The sequence below is a fragment of the Biomphalaria glabrata genome, chromosome 15 (genome assembly GCF_947242115.1).
Source record: "Biomphalaria glabrata chromosome 15, xgBioGlab47.1, whole genome shotgun sequence".
Classification (NCBI taxonomy): Eukaryota; Metazoa; Mollusca; class Gastropoda; family Planorbidae; genus Biomphalaria; species Biomphalaria glabrata.
The window spans coordinates 3,553,192-3,576,267 of record NC_074725.1 but is presented as its reverse complement, the minus strand read 5'-3'; the positions used below and the strand labels follow the sequence as shown (position 1 = coordinate 3,576,267).

At 35.0% G+C, this 23,076-nt stretch overlaps 1 protein-coding gene and 1 long non-coding RNA gene across 4 annotated transcripts in view; one reads left to right on the top strand and one right to left on the bottom strand.

Moving 5' to 3' along the window:
• Positions 1 to 5,962, top strand: part of LOC129923150 (uncharacterized) — a 48,813-nt gene extending 42,851 nt beyond the window's left edge. The window contains exons 1-5 of one of the 3 annotated variants that reach the window (XR_008775097.1): positions 3,364 to 3,870; positions 4,138 to 4,280; positions 4,730 to 4,808; positions 5,058 to 5,152; positions 5,780 to 5,962. This is a non-coding gene — a long non-coding RNA (uncharacterized LOC129923150). Of the gene's footprint in view, positions 1 to 3,363; positions 3,871 to 3,903; positions 4,281 to 4,729; positions 4,809 to 5,057; positions 5,153 to 5,779 lie in introns of those variants that run through there. The other 2 variants (XR_008775096.1, XR_008775095.1) reach the window with 2 other exon arrangements.
• Positions 5,963 to 11,743: 5,781 nt separating this feature from the next.
• Positions 11,744 to 16,706, bottom strand: LOC106066870 (uncharacterized). Its single transcript, XM_056013282.1, has 2 exons — positions 16,260 to 16,706; positions 11,744 to 13,736 (listed from the first exon to the last, which is right to left on the bottom strand). The coding sequence occupies exon 2, from the start codon at positions 13,720 to 13,722 to the stop codon at positions 11,875 to 11,877; it is 1,848 nt and encodes a 615-aa protein (XP_055869257.1). The 5' UTR covers positions 13,723 to 13,736; positions 16,260 to 16,706; the 3' UTR covers positions 11,744 to 11,874.
• Positions 16,707 to 23,076: the final 6,370 nt, after the last annotated feature.

Below are 23,076 nucleotides of genomic sequence, written 5' to 3'. Positions count from 1 at the left end.
CTGTGCACATAACTCTTTTTGGATTTAAGCCCATAAAATTCATTTAGTAATGAGTTTAGAAATGCTAAACTGGACTAAATATTTTGCATTTATTTACTGTTCTACATCATGTGCTTTGTTGACCACTGGGGCACATGTGATTACATAAATATTCACTCTGCTACGCACAAAACTATTTATGCATTAAAGCACACAACATTCATTTGGTATTTATACATTTTGAAATACTAAGCTGGACTATATTTTTGAATTTTTTTTTCGTTATGCTTCATGTGCTTGTTGACCTCTGGGGCATGTGTGAATAAACATTCACAATGATGCGCACATAACTCTCTTTGCCTTAAATCACATATTCATTTGGCAATAATGAGTTTTGAAATGCTAAACTGGACTATATTTTTTGCATTTTCATTTACCTTTGTATATCATGTGCTTTGTTGATCACTGGGGCATGTGTCATTAATCATTCACACTGGGCTGTGCAAATAACTCCTTTTGCATTAAATCACTCATCATTTATTAGGTAATAATGCATTTTGAAATGCTTAACTTTACAATATTTTTTTGCAAATTTATTTACCGTTGTATATCATCTGCTTTGTTGACTATTGGGGCATGTATGATTAAATATTTACACTGTGCTATGCACATAACTCTTTTTGGATTTAAGCACACAAAATTCATTTAGTAATATTGAGTTTAGAAATGCTAAACTGGACTAAATATTTTGCATTTTATTTACTGTTCTACATCATGTGCTTTGTTGACCACTGGGGCACATCTGATTACATAAATATTATTTCTGCTGCGCTTAAAACTCTTTATGCAAAAAAGCACACAACATTCATTTGGTAATTATACATTTTGAAATACTAAGCTGGACTATATTTTTGAATTTTTTTTTTCGTTGTGCTTCATGTTTTGTTGACCTCTGGGGCATGTGTGATTAAACATTCACAATGATGCGCACATAACTCTCTTTGCATAAATCACATATTCATTTGGCAATGAGTTTTGCAATGCTAAACTGGACTATATTTTTTGCATTTTCATTTACCTTTGTATATCATGTGCTTTGTTGATCACTGGGGCATGTGTCATTAATCATTCACACTGGGCTGTGCAAATAACTCCTTTTGCATTAAATCACCCATCATTTATTAGGTAAAAATGCGTTTTGAAATTCTTAACTTTACAATATTTTTTGCAACTTTATTTACCGTTGTACCGGTATATCTTGTGCTTTGTTGACTATTGGGGCATGTGTGATTAAATATTTACACTGTGTTATGCACATAACTCTTTTTGCATTAAAGCACACAACATTCATTTGGTAATTAGTTTTGAAATGCTAAAATGGAATATTTTTGCATTTTCTTGATGTTGTATATCATGTGCTTTGTTGATCACTGGGGCATGTGTCATTAATCATTCACACTGGGCTGTGCAAATAACTCCTTTTGCATTAAATCACTCATCATTTATTAGGTAATAATGCATTTTGAAATGCTTAACATTACAATATTTTTTTTGCAACTTTATTTACCGTTGTATATCATCTGCTTTGTTGACTATTGGGGCATGTATGATTAAATATTTACACTGTGCTATGCACATAACTCTTTTTGCATTAAAGCACACAACATTCATTTGGTAATTATGAGTTTTGAAATGCTAAAATGGAATATTTTTGCATTTTCTTGATGTTGTATATCATGTGCTTTGTTGACTACTGGGCACGTGTGATTAAACAAACACAATACATTGTTGACTTACTGGGGCATGTGTGATTAAACAAACACAATACATTGTTGACTTACTGGGGCATGTGTGATTAAACAAACACTATACATTGTTGATTTGTTGTTCATCATGTGTTTTGTTGACTTACTGGGGCATGTGTGATTAAACAAACACTATACATTGTTGATTTGTTGTTCATCATGTGCTTTGTTGACTTACTGGGGCATGTGTGATTAAACAAACACAATACATTGTTGAATTAAAAGCTTTTTATTACATCACTTGCTAATACGTGTTTTAAAATAAATGTTGCACTACATCAACAAAATGGTTGCATCCAATTAACACCAAAGAAAACACGTTAACTTTGATTTTAAAATGCTAAACTTCTGGACCTCCTCTTGTATGACAATGCTAGTAATTATTTATAACAAGATCCAGCATTGGGTCATTTAGTCCTTTTGATCTTACACTAATTTTGTAGTTTTATACAATCTCTTTCCTCTTAATGTACTATCACTTCTAAGTAGTATCTTTACCATCTTTTAGTGTTCCTGTGAGAAAATATTTAGTTTGCTTTTCTGTGTTGTTACATACAAGAGAGAGATGTATTATGATTGTGTTATCTTGTTTCTGTGGGTATAAAAATGCAGTTTTATAATAATAATCTTTATTATCCGTGAGGAAATTTGTTTTACAATTGTGCATTACATAAAACAGTACATGATTTGAGCAAACAATTGTACAATAGCACCCAAGATATACTTTTATACCCCAGTTTCTCTTTAACATTACATGCGAAATGGACAAAAATAAGTTACATGTTGTTCAATGGTTTAATTGTCAAAGGAACAAGTTTTTATGTAATTGGTGTCATGTATTTTCTTATATAATTATTACCTGATGTTAAACAAGTCTTATGAGACAATTGGTTATGTGTTCATATAATCACTGAAAGGGATCATACATTATACATTTGTTCCTGTTTACCTTTGCATATTTTTTATTAGAAATGTAAAAATGTTCTTCCTAAAAGTTAATGAACAACTTTTTCTCCTTTAAAACACACATGCATAAAATGAAATACGTCTAACTTCTGTACAAGTGTCAACAACTTCTTGATTTATTTCATTTGTTTAGCATAGTGTCACTTCGTTATAGCGTGCGGAAGCATGATCGAGAGGCTAAGTAGGCTTGAACTTTGCTTGGTTTGGCTACCTATGAAGGCGGCTCGAGGTTCGACACCCGACTACTGATTCAAGCAGAATTGTTTAACTGAGCGTCTAAAAGGCAGCACAGAAAACCTCCCAGATACCCTGCCCCCCCCCCCCTTTTAACTGGTCTACAAATGAGATTGGACCATAGCGCTCTGAGCAGGCTATAACCATAAAAGTAGCACTATATAAAAGCCATAACTTATTTTATTTTTTTTATATTTGTGTTGTTGTTTTTTTTTTCCAGATATAATAATATGGAACTGTTGATTCACATAATTGCAAATATGACAATTCATCTTTTTTTCAGTTTTCTAGATATAATAGAAAATATTTTTGAATATTCTCTTACACCAGATAAAATAATGCCATTTTCTTTTCAGAATTCTCTGGTAAAAGAAATTATTATTGTGCATGTTTTTTTCACTTGTTACTTACCTTACTAATTCTGACTGACCCCGAGAAATGGTAAATGGATTGTTTAGATTTTGCCTCGTCTAAAAGTCAGAGGTTAGGATTGAATGTTGGGTTATGATCGAGTTTTGGTTTTGGCTGAGAGATTTTGAGTGAAATTAGAAGCAAATGTGACTCGCAGAAAGTTATTTCTACCGTATGGGATAAAATGCCACTGCAAATCGATGCGGACGGACTTGTTTTTACTAACTACTAACCCGGGGTGTAGGTTAAGTGAGAAAGGTGAATGACAGCCATATTCTTTCAACTTAAGAATAGTCATTCACCTACATTTGTCAACTACCTAGCTCATGTATGGCTCCTCGAATGCCACACCCTGGGCAACAGTCTTGGCTGACTGGCTAAATACATGAGTAATTTATGAGCTGAATATTTACAGGATAGTCCTTGTTTTGCATGAATCAAAACAAGAAATCTGCAGGAAATGACATCATAGGTTGTATGTAAAAATCTACATCTACAAATTTAGTTAAAACTTTTGTAGTTGTAGTTAAAAATGTTCAAATTAGTTTCAATTTCTCATTAGTAACCTAGAATGTTTTTGTTTTTTTTTAATTTAAATTGACATCACAAAATTTGTATTGTTCATCATTAATAATTTTGATATTTTTTCTAGGATTTTAATTTTAAAAGTATAAAATCTTTTTTCCACATGCATTTAACATTGAACATTTAATAAAATAAATTGTTCATGTTTGTATTATAGACAGAGCTTGAGTGTTGTGTCAGGCATGGTTATGCAATCTTTGATGATACAAACATGTGGCTTTGGGTGCCTTCTACATTGAGACTACATGAAGAGATCATCAAGGCCACCAAACAGTCCATCATCCACATAACCAGATCCAGGTAGCCTTAGATCTATATTCATGAATATGTGTTAGAAATTCTAGATATCTATAAACTAGACAGTATAGATCCAAATCTAGATTATCATATATGTAGATCTAGCTAGAAGGTCTAGAGGTCTATTAATACTAATGGACCTCATTCACCAATCGTAAACAAACATTTAGCCACGTGACGGCCTGTGTATATTTCATAATTTGTATAGAAGAGATAGAGAACCAAGTTTTTAGTTATTACTATATTGTAGCCTATTTTCTACACTTTGATCTTAGATTCATTCTATTATCCTATTGACTATTCATAATACATCTGAATTATTCCGGATTCTGATGAATTTGAGTACAGTGCAGCCATTTCAATTATAATTTTTTATAAAGCACGACCCAACAATTAAATTCATTTTAAATATGGCTCATTTTGACTTTAATTTTCTTTTTTCTTTATTTTAGTAAACAGAAAAGTCCAAAGCAAGCATTACACCCAATTCAGCCCTATTCTAAGGAGTGCAAAGTTGCTTTCAAGTAAGAGGTAAATATAAATCACCCTGACATGAAATAATGTTGTTAGTTGTTTTTATTTTTTTATTTGTACTATTGTAAGAGCTATGTCAGTGCTCTAGTTATAAAAAAATGTATGATAGTTGGTTTTGTTTTTTTTATTTGTGTTGATATTGATAAAGAAAAAATAGTGTCTCATCGTTACAGCAACATTTTGTGTTTTGCCTCTATTGTAATATTATTTTGTTTGAATTCTTTAAACAATTTTTTTTTTTCACAGATCGTCAAATTTTTCTTAACATATCCTATAGATGAGAATGATCTATGCATGCACTACAGATGCTGTTCTTTTCACGAGGAAGCCTGCTCAAGAAGGTAAGAAGAATTATTTAGTTTTAAGATTACTGATCAGCAACCCGTAAAAAAAGTTTTAATGAGATGGAATTAATTCAACGTAAATAACTAAATGTTGTCCTAATTTTGAAACACTGGTTGTGAGCCCAGTATCTTCAGCTTTTTTTTTTGTTTGTTTCACTGTGATCAGTTATTTTAAATATAGAATAACTTTTCAGCCAAAATTTTTAAAAATTATCATTCAACTATAGATACAACAGAATATAGTTGTATTATTAAGAGCCTGTGATAAAATTAATATAAATAAATTGGACAAAATATAATATTGAATGAAGCGAAACCTAGCTAGATTTAGTCTGCTATTGCACTTTTAGGTGTAGTCAAATACCATAACCATATTTGCTGACACCACTTCATAACATGTATTTTAAGAAGATTGGGCTCCAAAGTTTGAAATATCGTCATTTTTAAAAATTGCTTAACAGGGTTTTAGAAGCAACCTAATTTTTAGCATTATTTCCTATACTAGCCCAAGGGCTGGAAATATCACTGTAAAATAGTATGTCCACATACATGAATGTAGGTCTTCTGATGCTTGATGTAGTTTTGTTACAGGAGAAATAATTTTTAATTTTTTTTTTGTTTCAGCTGCTGCGTGGAAGTCAAAATATGATCGCTTTACTGATGTTGAAATTATTGCCACCACCCTTGAAGTTAGCCTGTAAAGAATGCAAAAGATAGAATGAAAATGCTTTCTTCATTTCTTGTTTGTGTCATTATATTTGTCTTTTGTGTTGGTTTATTCTGTAAATAAAGATTTAACAAATTTTTTGTCCTACTTTGTGTAAGTTTAATTTTAGAATGAATGAACAGAACATGCAAGTCTTGTCTAGTACATTTCCAAAACTATAATAATATGTCCATTATTGTTTAAATATGTTGACATTATAGCTACATATATATAGGTCACACACTGATTGTACCAATTTGGCTTCATTTCTACTAAGCCAAAAATCAGTGATGAATTGAATAATAATGGTCATCCCTAATTAATTAAACCTATGATGGCCATCCCTAATAGAAACCCAATAAAATTTACATTACTAAACCATTGGGGCCAGCATTGGAATGATATTGGCACAATTAGGGTAATCGTCTATTGTAAGAAGTCTCTTTTCTTAGATTTGATTTCAGTCAGTGCTGAAAATCCAAACTCACAAAACCATGAAGATGCAAATTGATTTCTTTTAAACTGATTGCAGGATATAACTTGTTGATTGAAATCCGAAACACATCCAAGCTTTCTCAGCAAAACTTGACTTAAGATTTGCATCTTTTTTTAAGTCAATCAATGAGCTGCTCTGCTTCTTCAGTTGTCAGATTTGTAACTTCATTGTTTCCAAATGGAGAGCTGACCCATCCATTTTCATGACTTCCAACTGTTCAAAAGTCATGCTGCAATGCTGACTGCAGGTGTGTCAAAGTGTCCAGAATTTCAGGGGTGATTTCTTTAGTTGAAGCACATTCATTGTAAGTAGGAAAGCAGTCCTTTCGAGATCTTACTTTGCCACAAAGACAATAAATTTTTCACCAAATGATTTTCAGTATTGAGGATGCAATGATGATGGTTTCCGATGGTCCTTGAAGACTTAAATTCAATGAATTTAATTTGTTAAATAAATCAGAGAGAAATGTCACCTTAACCCACCAGATCTCGTCATGAATAGAAAATCCAAAGTCTTTTTTTTTTTCAGCCTCCAAGAATGAAATCAGCTCAGCCTTGAGATGGACGACACGCTTTAACACTTTTCCCCTGAAGAGCCAACGAATGTTGGTTTTATTTGTAAATATTTGGGTTATATTTTTTTTTGTGGCTTTATGAAAATGGGTTATTTATTTTTAAAAATGTTCAGATTAAATTTGTACAAGTGCTACTTCTTCCATATTGCCATTAGACAATGGAATGGGTTGCCTGAATCAGCCAGAAAATCAACGACTTAGCAGAGTTTAAGTTATTGATTAACATGCTTGACTTAAATGACACATGAAATGCTTTAGATGTAACATCTGGCTATCACAATAACAAACTTCTTGATTTTCCCCGACTAATATCAGATACCCATTATAGCTGGGTGGACTCAATCACATCCCAAATATCTTTCTTAACCAGGATTTGAACTCAGCACTTTATCACTTAGCTACTGCACCTCCTTTTTATGATGGAAAGAACAAACATGATTGAAGACATTTTATGTGTGTCTTATAAAATAATTTTTTTAATTGCCTAGTCTTCATTCTGGGAGAATATTTCAATATAAAGACTAAAGCATTATGAATAGTTGATAATGTTAATTTATGCTCACAAAAAAAGCATGGAAGTGACAGAGAGAGTGTGTGTGAGTTAATACAATGGTGGTCAAGTTTGTTGTATTGTATTAAATAATAGTTAAATTACTTTTAGGTACCAGTAGTAAGAATGCTATGTAATGTTAAAATGTAGTTTGTTTTTACAAATGGTTGTGTTATATAAAAAAAATGAATTTACTTTGTAATATTAGAGATGATTTTAGGTCTTTCTGAGTAGCAAATAAGCTGCACTCTTTCTTCCAGTATATATTATCATTTATTGAATGACATTGAAGAGCTTCCAAAAAAAAATATGTCTTAATATTATTCTTTTTTTTTTTATTTCATAATACTTGTAATAATAATAATAATATTAATTGTCATTGAGGAAATGCATTTAAATTTACTATTTTAGAAAAAAGATTTATATATGAATGTTCCATAAAGAAGCGCTGTTACATTATATTCTAAAAAATGCATTGCATTTGCTTATATCTCTAAAAATATTTGATAAATTGTTTTGCACTAAACAATAATAATAATAATAATAATAATAATAATCTTTATTATCCGTAAGGAAATTTGTCTTACAATTTGAGCATTACACCAAACAACAATTAACAATTGTTAAGATATAACTTGAAAAACTGCAAATCAGTAAAATGCAAAGTATTAAACAAAATTTCGAGAGACATACTGCAATGTAGGCGTATATTCTTAGATAAGAAAGTTTCATTGCACGATGGCCGTGCTGCTAATAGTGTCTGGACAGAGGATGTAAAGGATTTTACAATGTAAAAAAAGTGCTTTTCTGATGACATTATGAGTTGTTCTCAGCTATATCATCTAGTAATAATATTAATAATAATAATCTTTATTGTCCGTATGGAAATTTGTCTTACACTTTGTGCATTACAGAAAACAAAAAACATTATAACTATAAGAAACCAAAGTGTACATTCACACCAGACTCACTCATAATTTACATGTGACAAAGTTTATACCAGATTGTTCCTATTTAATGATTTGATTGCCAGGGGAACAAAAGAGTGTTTGTGTCTGTTTGTCTTTGCTATCGGTGTCTTATATCTCTTTTGTGATGGTAAAATCACAAAAATCCTGACACAAAGGGTGATTCTTAATTTCGAGGATCTTGTTAGCTTTTTTATAGATGTTTGTCTCAAACAACTGCCCAAATGGGGTTTGTTTTTTGCCAATGATTTTACCATCTAGCAAATTTTAAGTATCAATTAATTAATTTTTTTTTTCGACAAGAAATCTCTATTGAGTCGTATTTAGGCGACTCTTGCATTACTGGTCATTTCATTACTGGTCATTTCATTACTGGTCATTTCATTACTGGTCATTTCATTACTGGTCATTTCATTACTGGTCATTTCATTACTGGTCATTTCATTACTGATCATTTCATTACTGGTCATTTCATTACTGGTCATTTCATTACTGATCATTTCATTACTGGTCATTTCATTACTGATCATTTCATTACTGGTCATTTCATTACTGGTCATTTCATTACTGATCATTTCATTACTGGTCATTTCATTACTGGTCATTTCATTACTGATCATTTCATTACTGGTCATTTCATTACTGATCATTTCATTACTGGTCATTTCATTACTGGTCATTTCATTACTGGTCATTTCATTACTGGTCATTTCATTACTGATCATTTCATTACTGGTCATTTCATTACTGATCATTTCATTACTGGTCATTTCATTACTGGTCATTTCATTACTGATCATTTCATTACTGGTCATTTCATTACTGGTCATTTCATTACTGGTCATTTCATTACTGATCATTTCATTACTGGTCATTTCATTACTGATCATTGCTTTCACAGCAGTTTTTCATCTATGATACTTCTCTTGTTGGTTACAGACTCTGCTGTCTCATCCAGAGCAATAGATTGTGCGTTAGTCACCTTGTTATTAGTCTTGTTAATTGTAAGTAGCCTATAGTAGCTATACTATCCCAAATTTAAACTACGTGGCTTGTTTTATGAAACGAAAAGTGGGAGCTCATCAAAAAGATTCAGTCCTTAACTTCGAATTAGTGAAATTAGGGATTTGTTTCAGCTGAATGGCCAAATAAGCTAAAATTAAAACAGTTTTAGAACAAAAAAATGAACATTATGATTAATTGACATTACAGTCACGCTTAAAGATTAAAAAAAAAAAACACTAGTGAAAATATTGTAATACTTATATAGGTTACGGCTGAAATAGATATGAATACTATGAAAAACTAAAAACTATGATTTTCCCATAAAAGTAAGACCCCCCCCCCATTCAATTGGCTTTAGGTGGGAAGGGCAGTAGAGGTATTCGCCCCCTCCCCAATCGGCCAACAGGAGAATGACATATTATTAAATATCGGTTAAAACACCAATAACACGTTTTAATCATATAGATATTAAGTTGATTCTGTTAGCAAGCTGTGATTTCTACAAATTAATTGGACCCCGCCCCCCCCACTCGAAAGTTTAAAAAGGGGGGGGGCGGATTGATGCCATCGCCCCCTCCCGACCCCTCCAAATCGGCCAACATACTAGGGAGGGGGGCGAAATAATCTAAAAATAGGTTGAAATATAAATAATTAGCATATATTATTGACATAAATAATAAATTCGTATACGAATTGTGTGAATTCTATACTAAAATCCGATCGCCCCTACCGCCCCCCCCCCCTGGATCCGCCAGTGGCTAGTAGATAGTCATTGAGTTCTGCTATGTTTGAGATTTGATCCGTGTTTCGCAAATTTTTCTGAGCCCTGTACAATGCTTCTACTACTAGTATGTCCTGACTACTACTATAGCACAGGGCAGACAGTGATTTCAACAAAGGAAGATGCGCTTGTTGGTTTTGTAATATTAGAGATTTTTTCGATAAGTTAAACACCATGACTAAACTCTGTTAGTTAAGAAAATTTGATTTTGTGGTGCAAAAAAAAAAAAAAAAAATTGCGCTAAAAGGATCTTTTAACTTTAAACAATGTATCATGCCATTTATGTATTGGCCTCAACGTATATCTCCTATACCAGTGATGCCCAAAATACGGCCCGCGGGCCAGATCCGGCCCGCGAAGTGCTTCCATCCGGCCCGTCGAAACGTCGGCACTAAATATAGAATATCCCCCCTCCCTCCCCCCCCCTTAAAAATGTTCAAAATGTATCTTTACCTACGTTAGGGCCCACTTTTTTTTTCCTAATGAATTACTACCAAGGCATTTAACATTTGTGTGTTCATGAAACAGGACTATAAAATCCACTAGGAAAAGTGAACGGATATTTAGTGTTTTTTTTGTAGCACATGATACCATTGCTAGCCAACATGTTTGTTTTTATAAAGAAAGTCTGAGGCTGTTTTTTTTTTTTTAAACAAGAACCACAAAATATACACATTAAACAGAACTTACGCCATTGTTTAAAGTGTACAGTGAAAATTCAAATCTCCCAATACTTCAATGTAAGTACTAGCTCATCGGGTTTGAAATAATATAGGTTCAGGTCAATTTCATTAAGTTTTTGTATTCTATTTCCATCATGTGGCCCGCGACACTAGTGTTTGAAATAAAAATGGCCCGCAGACTGAATTAGGTTGGGCATCACTGTCCTATACGATCTTTAGTAATAGGTTTTCTTTCTGTGTGGGATTGACGCAGTGTGTGGGATTAATGCAGTGTGGAGAATGGATGAAGTGTGTGGGATTGATGAAGTTGGGGAATTGAAGCAGTGTGGTGGATTGATGCAGTGTGTAGTATTGATGCAGTGTGGAGGATGGATGAAGTGTGTGGTATAGATGCAGTGGGGGATCGAAGCAGTGTGGTGGATTGATGCAGTGTGTTGAAATTGATGCAGTGTGTGGGATTGATGCAGTGAAAGGATTGACGCGGTGGGGAGAACGAAGCAGTGTAGTGGGATTCGATCTCCCCTACTGCATCAATCTTACATACTGTAGGATATATGATTAGATCATTTTCTTGGTCCACGGGAAAGAATGACTTCAGATAAAAATGCCAGTAACTGTTATATATATAACTTTCCCGTCTTATAAATTATTAAAATTACGAAAATTACGACTTCACGTCTCAGCCTCCCTAGATGAAAAAGACTAGCTTGAAAAATAAATACATAAATAAGATATAAAAAGCAAAACACTGTAGGAAATTTAATAAGATTAATGAACTTAAACATTCCAATGACTTTCAAGATAAGCAACTAGATCTATTTTTTTTAAAATAATTTTATGTTTGAATCTATTTCCAGTTACGTAGTATAAATGCAATATCAAATGAAGTATGTTATGAAATAATTTTTCAATAAATTTGTGCAGATATGATTTGACCTTACTAATAAGTCTCTCACTTAGACCATATATGTTTTCTTTATTGTAACTGGCATGAAGATCTGTTTCTCTTCCGACTCGCGTTCTATGAAAACAATTTTGCTGAATACACCTGGCAGGCAAGGAAGTCGCTGAGAATCGATGGAAAGTGTTTCTGACTTGACCCCACAGATATAAAGTTTATCCAAAAATGTGATTGCTCCGCTAAGCAACCAGTTGCAACTCCACAACTTGGCTACATATTCAAATTCTAAAACATCTGACTGTGGCTTGACCATCTTCCACAGATCACCACTGGACTTCAAAAAGTAAGTAAAATGATCATCTTTAAAACTGGTCATTCCATTAGCTGAACCTTCGAGATTGTTGAGCCTTGTCCAGATTTTTTTGGTCGTATCATAGCACTGGGTGACAGTCTCGTCTGCCCCTTTCTCAGATACGCTTGAAAAGACAAGAATCATTTGTTCAAAAGTCGTTACGTGACAGATTGGGTGGTCGTCTTGCATTGTTGGGTCTGCTGGTACACGAGGCAAAGTTACAAGAACTTCCGAGGATGGATTAAGACTGCACATTACTGTCCCATTGTTTGGAAGTATGTAAATGAGTTCATCTACTACTGTTGCAAAGAATTTCGCATACTTTAATGTCAGTGACATTTTTATTGGTTTCAATTCCTTTTCAACTAACCCATAAGCGATAACATGCCCATTAATTTCTTGGCCTTCTACTTGCGTCATATAGAAGTAATAAACGTTATTGTCGATTGCACTAAATGCAACAAAGTCTCTTTCGTAGAAATTTCGAACGTCAAATCTGAGCCATTTGTTTCTTGTAAAAGAGAGTGTCTGTAATGAAAACAGCCCACCTTCTTGCTGTTTCGTTGTCCAGGCAACGTTTTCATACTCGCTGCAATTTCTACGTACCGCCGCTGTTGGCCATTGGCCATTTCTTTTCCCGATTTGAAGTTTGTACAGGAGAGCTTTGTTCACGACATCGCTGGCCGTTTTGTTGTCGCTGACCAGTGGGTTACAGAGCAGCATTTCTAAACTTTCACGACTTAATAGGCATGTTCTGGCATTTGACAGCAAGAGTCCCAGATGCTGTTCTCTGTTATTTGAAGAGATATTCCTAGGATCTGTGTCACTTTGAGCGGAACCAGCAAATATTTCAATGTCACCAGTATTACCTCCCTTGTCATTAATATTTAACGCTTTTAAACGCTTGCATCTCAATTCACGAATGTTCGACAGATTGTCCTGCGGTCCAGTAGGTCTGAACTCTGTCCATTTTAAAATGGCCATAATCACGTCATGTTCTGAATTTACTTTCAAATTCTGACTTTGAACTAATTTTAACAAATCATTCATTGATAACTTCAAGAAGGCGCTAGTCTTCACAAAGGAATTGAAATTGTTTAGAACATAAAGCGAAGCTGCTTTGGTTACTGGCTGGGAGCTTAAGAGGTTGCCAATTTGATAATATTCAATATAGTTTTCTGACGACATAGATCTAATTACATAATGTTCACATTCAGTGATCAGAAAAACTATTTGCAACTTGTCAGCGGCCCTCCAGATGTCAATGACATTGTCATTTGTCAATACACCATGACCAGTGTAGAGAGTTTCCAGGATCAATTCGAAAGTTTCACTTGAGATGTCATCAATATCTACATTCCGTATCTCCGTTTCTTTCATCCCGGATCGAAACAACGCTTTAAAATACCCAGAACAAGCTGCCAGAAGAAACCTATGACACCCAAACGTTGTTGTACCAAGCGTGACTGTAAAATCTTGTAAATCATCGCATTTCCAGAAGTCCCTCAAACCTTGGACAATTCCGTAGGCCAATTCTCGATTTATGGACATGACTTTTTGTTTTTCTGGAAAAGACAAAAAAATTCTAATATAAAATAGTATACATAAAAAATCTTGACAATTCAAGAATGTGTGGACATTATCACTTTTATGTCCATGGATAAATACTTTGCTTCATTGAGTAATTAAAAAACAGTGCATTAATTTAATGTTGATCTAAACTTATAATAATAATATTAAATAATACATTACGATAGCCAATGTCGATGTTTTACATTGTCAGTCGATGTTTCACATTGTCAGTCGGGCACGACATGGCCTAAAGTGTGCCGATGTGCCAAAAAACTTAAGACTTACATTGTCAGTCGATGTTCTAAAATGTCCATCGCGATGATCTAAAAAAAAACATGATTACAAAGAGAGTTTGTGTTATCACACAACCAAACTGAGAGGCGGCCCCCGTCGGAGTCATATCCCTGTCGGATCCCTGTCTACTAGATCTTGATCTATAATATAAATTTGGAATAATTTAGATCTAATTTAGATTAGATTTATGCCCCCCCCCCCAAAAAAAAAAATTCTGGATAATCTATCAATAGACTGAATGCAACATTAAATTTAAAAATAGTATATTTGTTTTAGACATTGGTGCACCGAGTGAGTTCTTTTAGCATTTTTTATAAAACAATATCTGGAACAACTTCATAGTTCTTCATAGTTCATAGCATAGAAATTACATGTAATATAAGGTGGAATAGCAAACAAACCTTCGTTAGCATTGGTTTGTTTTTCTTAAAAACATCTGGAACAATCTATTATATATAACTATTGCAATGTTTTGGAAGGAACATTAAAGGTTAAATCAGATTTTCAATAGCGTTTAGTGTTTTTTTTTTTATATAAACGTGACGGACACACGGTCCAACAGACAAAACGCACAAAAATAAGCGACTTTTATCCTGATGGGGACACTAAAGAAAAAATAAATAAAATCTGATTATTTAAACATTTTTGAGGAATTAGTTTAGCACTATATCATGTCGCGGCGTTACGCTACTGCATGAAAGTGGCTGCGTAAAAAGTCCATTTCAAAAAATGTGAGTGATATTTACATACACAGTGCATTCTTAGCCTTTATAAACAAACATAAATGTTTTCTTTTAATTTTAGCAGCTAGTTGACCAGAAAAAAAACACCTTTAACTAATATTTACATTTGTTGTAAACATTTCTTGCATAATTAATACCATGAACTAACGGTTTGCATTTAGAAAACCAAAAGTAGCCGTTGCACCAAAACCTTTCAAGCCGCATCGCAATGTGAAATAATATTTTTCATTTCTGTTCTAGTTTTTGAGATCTCAGTGTGACATACGGACAGACGGACATTTTGCACAAACCTAATAGCGACCTTTCCCCTTACGGGGGCCGCTAAAAAAAACATCCCAAAAAAGGGACTAATTTAAAAGTGAATATCTCAAATTCACGAATCAGATCTTGATAATTTTACAGCAAAAGTCACTTTTGTAAAACTTCATGGGCAAGTCTGTGCAAAAAGAGGCCTAAGCACCCCATTAGACCTGCTTTAACATAAAAGCTTGAATATTCGCTTCACAGCCATGGACTTAATAAAGCTTAACCTTTTTTTTGGTCATTGTCTTTAAGAAAACTAAGCCAGAAAATGTGGCGCCGTTAGGCCGTTCTCCCTGAAATCCAAATGACAAGCCCTTGTTGTAGACAGGCCTAGAAGACAAAAAGAAAACTTAAATAAACTGCCGGTGGACAACGGCTTTGTCTGCACGAGATGCGGGAAAAATATGCAGGTGGCAACTGGGTTTGCGTTGCGTAGTCATGTGAAACACTCGCGCTCATCTTTAATCTTCAGAATCGAAGACATCCATCCATCCATCCCAGTGGCGCTACAGCCCATGGAGGGCTCTAGCCTCCATCAACACATCCCCCCACCCATTCACATCTCTCCTGAGCCTTTCGTCTCCACGTCCAAACCCCAAGCTGTTGTAGATCGGCCTCCACATCGTCAAACCATCGCACTCGGGGTCTGCCTTTGGGTCGCCTGCCTTTTGGTATTTGCCTGTATACAATTTTCGATCTTCTGTTATCTGACATTCTTTCGAGGTGACCTGCCCAACGTAGTCTGTTTTTTATTATTTCTGTCACTATCGGTGGGTCTTCATACAATTGATATATCTCATGGTTAGTGCGTGTCCTCCACCCTGTTTTGTAAAATGTTTTGTAAAATGTTTTACATGTTTCAGATGTTCCTTCAGAGTTGAAGATAGTTTACTTCCTAGTCCAAACCTCCCGCAGGACGACGGGGGATGGGAGCGGGCAGGGTTTGAACCCTGGACTATCGATAAATTCAAACGACAGTCCAGCGCGCAAACCGCACGACCAGGCAGTTTCATCTTGTATAGCACCATAGATTTTCCTAAGAATTTTTAGTTCCCAAGTATCTAGTAGGAATAGAAAACATAGCCATTATTATTCTAGTCTAGATTAGTTTTAATGTTTTAATAACAAGGAAAATCTGTAGTCCGTAGGAGATATGATAAACCTTAGTTAACTTACTTTTACTTAGTATCAAGTCGTACACAGGATGACTTTACAAATGTTGCATACACAGAATAGACGTCTAGATCTAAAAAAAAAAAGGTCCGTATTTTAAAATCTCTAAATCTGTGTTCTAATACAAGATTAGAGGTAAGAGCCCAGTCCACACTTAGCGAGAATCTAAATAGTCGTGATTGATATTGTCTATAGATAGTCGTGATTGATATTGTCTATAGATAGTCGTGATTGATATTGTCTATAGATAGTCGTGATTGATATTGTCTATATCTAGATAGTCGTGATTGATATTGTCTATATCTAGATAGTCGTGATTAATATTGTCTACAGATAGTCCGTTGATTTTGTCTATATCTAGATAGTCGTGATTGATATTGTCTATATCTAGATAGTCGTGATTGATATTGTCTAGATCTAGATCTAGATTGTAAACAATTTAACCATGTCATATCCTGAAATAAAAAAAGTCATGACTGTAAAAAAATGTAAAACAGAAAGTGTTATTTAGTAACAAAACAAACTAATTACTTACTTTAATTACTAACCCTAACACCCTCCGTTCAAAACATTAATAAAATTACACGTTTAGGCTACTATTAGGTTACTATTAGGTTACTATTAGGTTACTATTCTCTATCCTGTTCTAATTCCAATGACTGCTAATTTATCATGAAATCTTTTTGTCAAGGACCATGGCAATATTTCGTACTGTCGTTTTGTTTTAAAAGTAAAAGTTCCCTTTCAGACCTTGCGATCTATGGAGCAAGAATGTCTGTGGCCCGCTTTTAACAAGGGTGTCACGTGACCAGCATGACGACCAACCGCCTTTACTTTTCCCCATTAGGTACCCATTAACGCTGGCTAGACTCAGAGGCGCCCTAAAGATCGTTAAATAAAAAACATAAGACCTCACCAGGATTCGATCCAGGAACTCCTGGTTTGGAAGCTAAGCGCTCTACTACTCACCATCCGCGACTCCAAAAAATATACTCTCTTAGGGAATCGAACTCGGCAGCTTTGCCTCTTGCAAGCCAATGATGTACCACAGAGCCACACGGCACTTGTAGTGGTTTGTTTCGTTGCACCATTGTCCCCTCTTCATTTGGTACATTTACCAAGTGAGCGACTAAAAGGAAAGGTTCTGACGACCATATCTTATCTTATCTTATATAATACAGACGTTACTTCAAAAAAGAAGATGATTACGTCCTACGCGTCATGCATTCAGTCATGCATATTAACCAATGACTTAAATTCTGCCAAGTCACTGGTTTTCCTTGCTAGCTCAGGCAACCCATTCCATGCTCTAATAGCACTAAGGAAGAAGGAGTATTTGTACAAATTTGTCCTAGCATATAGGACGAGGAATGTGCCTTTATCTTTGTGTCTTTCAGAGTATTTTATTAAATTTTGTTTTTGTATTTGAAGATTATGGTTCAGTGTTTTATGTATGATTGCTACTTTACTTTTGAGCCTTCTGTCCTGAAGGCTTTCTAAATTTAGTGATTTTACTAAAGGTGTTACTCTAGTTAAGTGTGAATATTCGTTTGTTATGAATCTCACTGCTCTATTTTGTGTCTGTTCCAGTTTCTTAATGTTTTCTTGAGGATGCATATTCTATTATTGGCCTAACCAAGGTTAAATAACATTCTAGTTTTATGTTCTTATTTGATTTATAGAAATTTCTCTGTCCGTCTGTCTGACCATACTCCTAAACTAGGCTGTCCACTTCTCTAGGTCAGAGTGCAGGTCTGCGCATAACACTTGTTCATTTCTTGGTCATTCTTTCCGACTAATGAAGGATCTCTGAACCAGAGGCGTAGTGAGCAAAACGTGCGCCTGGGGCAAGGTACTTAATTGGCGCCCCCCGCCCCATTTTCCCCATGAACATCACATAGTGCCCCCACTTGTCACTACGCCTCTGCTCCGAACGACTGCCTGCCTTTATGTATTTTTACAAAGCTTATATCTTCTCTGTCCGTCTGTCTGTGTGTCTGTCTGGTAAAAAGTTTGAACACCTTATTTATCCCACACCCATTCTCGGATCAAGTTGAAACACAATTGTTCAATGGTAAAGAAAATGCATGAATCAATAAAACGAAAGTAACCAATTAGTTAATTTATAATTGGTATTTAATTATTTTGTTTAATACCAAGAAGGGAAATTAATTCTTCAGTATTTATAGGTATGGCTAAATATGTAGAGTTTTGTCCCGTTATTTCTCTCAGATCCATCCTCGGATCAAGTTTAAAACTTTCCACAATTATTTGTTGTACCTAACAAAACATGAATGAATTTTAAAAATGAACCAATACGTCAATTAATTATTGGTATTAAGTATTTTGTTTAATATAAAAAAAGGAAATAACTTCTACATTATTGAGAGATAATGTGTAAGCGTAGAGTTCTTTACCTTAGCTAAGCTTTTTAAAATTTTATTTTAAAGTATTTTTACAGTTTGCTTGTTTTAAGGCTATTGGTAACACACAAGATCAGTTGACCGTCTTTCTCCATTCCTGTCTTTTGCCTTGGATAGAATTTCATCCAATGACAGGCCTGTCCATTCTTTTATGTTGTCTTACCATCGCTTTCTCTGTCTCTTCTTTTTTATTTCTCTGGTACTGTTTCCTGGAGAAAGGTTTTTGCGAGCTCTGAGGACCTTGTGATGTGGCCGTAGATTTTAAGTTTGCGTTTTTTGACAGTGTTGAGATTGGAAACAAGCGAAACATGCCTTTGATTGGATCAATAAAATTATCTTATCTTGTCTTATCTTATAACAGAAAACGTGGAAGAAAAGGTTTGCAATGCCAAATCGTTGAATTCAAACCGACTAATTCATGCAGTAAGGCTGGGATCAAAACCAATTAGAGCAGCGGTTCTCAACCTTTTAGGCTCGGCCTTTTTACAATCCCCCACTCTGTCGCGACCCCTCACCCCGCACACACACACAGCAATAGAATAATAGACAATAACAATCCATATTTTCGATGGGCTTAGGCCCTGGCAAATCGTCAATCGACCCCCAAGGAGGTCGCGATCCACAGGTTGAGAACCCCTGAATTAGAGCATGAGGACAAAGACGTCACTTCATTTAACTCGTTCAGAAGTAGATTTTACTATGCATTCTCTTTAGTTGTCAATGCATTTCTTTTAAACTCAAATCTAAAGAAGTGCTCTTGAATCTTAATTTATGAAAGTTTAAAAATAGTAAGCCGTAGTGATCGACCATGTAGACTGTTTAAGTTTCCACACAAACTCGTTTTGTAATCTTCTATCTATTTAGTATGCGTATGTGAAACTCAAAAAAATTTTAAAGAGTGAAGCCCTGGGCAGCTGCACTGTCCTAATCCGGTCCTTGGTTGGGTGTTGCCTGTAAAAATGTTTATAAAATGTTTCACATGTCTCGGATGTTCCTTCAGAGTTGAAGATAATTTACTTCATAGTCCAAACTTCCCGCACGGAGGAGGAGTGGGCAGGGTTTGAACCCGGGACCATCAATAAGTCCGAATGGCAGTCCAGCGCACAGACCATCTGTGAAGAAAGTGTGTTGTATAATACACGACATTCTCACTTCGTTTCACTCCTAATGGACCTCATTGACCAATCGTAAACAAACAACATTGTGTCACGGGCTTCTCTATCTCTTCTATACAAATTACGATCTTTTCTGAGGACGAATGACATCAAGGCTTTACGCGTGCAATGACATGACAGGGAAGACGAACTCAAAGAAATAGAGATCAAACAACGTGAAAGGCCAGTCGTCGATACTTGTATACGAATTCCGTTTTTATTTTAAAACATCAAGAAGTTTAATTTCGTATTCAGAATTTCGTTGCATTTATTTGGATTCATAAGTCACGTGCCTCTATAGATTGATGAAGTTTCAATACAATGGGCCACTTTGTAAAAGAGTATTACAAGTTCGGGTAGGTGTAATAATTTGTAACCTGTACGCATTAACTCTTTCTCTCCTAACTGACGAGACCAACGTTGATTCCACCAGAATGTGGTAAATAATTACGGAGAGAAAGAGTTAAATCTCCGTAGTGTTCTTTAGAGTTCGCCAGAGGCCAATCGTTGCAGAAGGCCTGAACACTGACCACAGCTCGACGAGCTGTTGGCTTAAACTGCCCACAGGTTATGACGTCACAGGTCAGTGTTCAGGCCTTCTGCAACGATTGGTCTTGGTTGGCCTGTCTCTGTACAGAGCAAGACCACCGCATGCACCAGGCCTATCTTTTCTCAAGAGCTGTCATACTTTGAAGTCGTATCTGATCACCCTGCAACCGTTAAGGATTTGATCTACTGGTTCATCTGCCAGAAGCGTAGATACGAAAATGACGAGCCAAGCCCTCAGTCTCACGCATGCACAAACTTAATTATTACGATCAATTTCACTAAGACAAACAACGTAACACTGTAGATCATAGAATAACCGAAATGAAATCAAACTTTAAAAAAAAAGTATTATCAAGGAAATTAACTATATTTCAGTAAAATTTTATTACTGAATATTTTAAAGTTAACTATGATATAACCTTATCAAACAAAATATAGTATAATAAGAGATTTTAACAAATTATATCAATACATAATAGTTGTAAGTGTGCCTGCTAGAACATATATTTTCGGCGGAGTGTTATTGGTAGAAAGATTTCGGTTTCAGTGAGTTCACTGTTGATGTAAACTATCTCCCCAAATATACCGGGTAAATATTTACTTAACCTAGGATCCCTTGACAGTGTTTCTGACCGGACACCACAGATGTAGAGTTTATCGAAAAACGTGATCGCACCGACAAGTGACCAGTCGCAACTCCAAAGGTTTGCTACATACTCTAAGTCTAAAGAATCTGATTGTGGTCTAACCATCTTCCACAGATCACCATTTGACTGTAAAATGTAAGTAAAATGGTCATCTCTAAAACTGGTCATTCCTTTTGCTGGTCCTTCAAGATTGTTGAGACGTGTCCAGATATTTTGTGACGTATCATTCTGCCAAGTCACTGGTTTTCCTGGCTAGCTCAAGCAACCCATTCCATCCTCTATTAGCACTAAGGAAGAAGGAGTATTTGTACAAATTTGTCCTAGCATATGGGACGAGGAGTGTGCCTTTATCTTTGTGTCTTTCAGAGTATTTTATTAAATTTTGTTTATGTATTTGAAGATTATGGTTCAGTGTTTTATGTATATTTGCTACTTTACTTTTGAGTCTTCTGTCCTGAAGGCTTTCTAAATTTAGTGATTTTACTAAAGGTGTTACTCTGGTTAAGTGTGGATATTCGTTTGTTATGAATCTCACTGCTCTATTTTGTGTCTGTTCCAGTTTCTTAATGTTTTCTTGAGGATGCATATTCTATTATTGGCCTAACCAAGGTTAAATAACATTCTAGTTTTATGTTCTTATTTGATTTATAGAAATTTCTCTGTCAGTCTGTCTGACCATACTCCTAAACTAGGCTGTCCACTTCTCTAGGTCAGAGTGCAGGTCTGCGCATAACACTTGTTCATTTCTTGGTCATTCTTTCCGACTAATGAAGGATCTCTGAACCAGAGGCGTAGTGAGCAAAACGTGCGCCTGGGGCAAGGTACTTAATTGGCGCCCCCCGCCCCATTTTCCCCATGAACATCACATAGTGCCCCCACTTGTCACTACGCCTCTGCTCCGAACGACTGCCTGCCTTTATGTATTTTTACAAAGCTTATATCTTCTCTGTCCGTCTGTCTGTGTGTCTGTTTGGTAAAAAGTTCGAGCACCTTATTTATCCCACACCCATTCTCGGATCAAGTTGAAACACAATTGTTCAATGGTAAAGAAAATGCATGAATCAATAAAACGAAAGTAACCAATTAGTTAATTTATAATTGGTATTTAATTATTTTGTTTAATACCAAGAAGGGAAATTAATTCTTCAGTATTTATAGATATGGCTAAATATGTAGAGTTTTGTCCTCGTTTTTTCGCTCAGATCCATTCTCGGATCAATTTTCCACAATTATTTGATGTACCAAACAAAACATGAATGAATTTTAAAAATTAACCAATACGTCAATTAATTATTGGTATGAAGTATTTTGTCTGATATCAAAAAGGGAAATAACTTCTACATTATTTAGAGATAATTTGTAAGTGTAGAGTTCTTTACCTTAGATAAGCTTTTTTAAAAAAATTAAAAAGTATTTTTATATTTTGCTTATTTTAAGGTTATTTAAGATCAGTTGACCGTCTTTCTCCATTCCTGTCTTTTGCCTTGGATAGAATTTCATCCAATGACAGGCCTGTCCATTCTTTTATGTTGTTTTACCATCGCTTTCTATGTCTCTTCTTTTTTTTTTCTCTGGTACTGTTTCCTGGAGAAAGGTTTTTGCGATACTCTGAGGACCTTGTGATGTGGCCGTAGTTTTTAAGTTTGCGGTTTTTTTTTGGCAGTGTTTAGCAGGTCAATTAAGACAACACTTGCACCGGAAGTTGAGAATGGAAAACAAGCGAAACATGCCTTTGTGGTGTTTAACCAGAGAATAGAAATCACGTCCTCCGAAGCTGCATAATTTAGAGGCTCGAGCAGCCACATAGCTGACCATTTAGAAGACAAACTGTATGGGGAGATTGCTGATCCCGAAACCACTGAGCAGCTCACCTCTGATGTAGAACTAGTAATCTGAACCTTCTAACTGGCACAAAGACTTAGACTAAATAGACTAATTAAGAAAGCATCGCATATCACTCCAATACAACTACCATCTCTTGAAGAGCTTTTTCATGAGAGATGCCTTTCCAAAACACTCTCGATTCTTAAAGACAACCTGCACCCAT

Excerpts from the sequence above, each read along its gene's own strand:
- LOC106066870 (XM_056013282.1), bottom strand. The coding sequence starts at position 13,722 with ATGTCCATAAATCGAGAATTGGCCTACGGAATTGTCCAAGGTTTGAGG.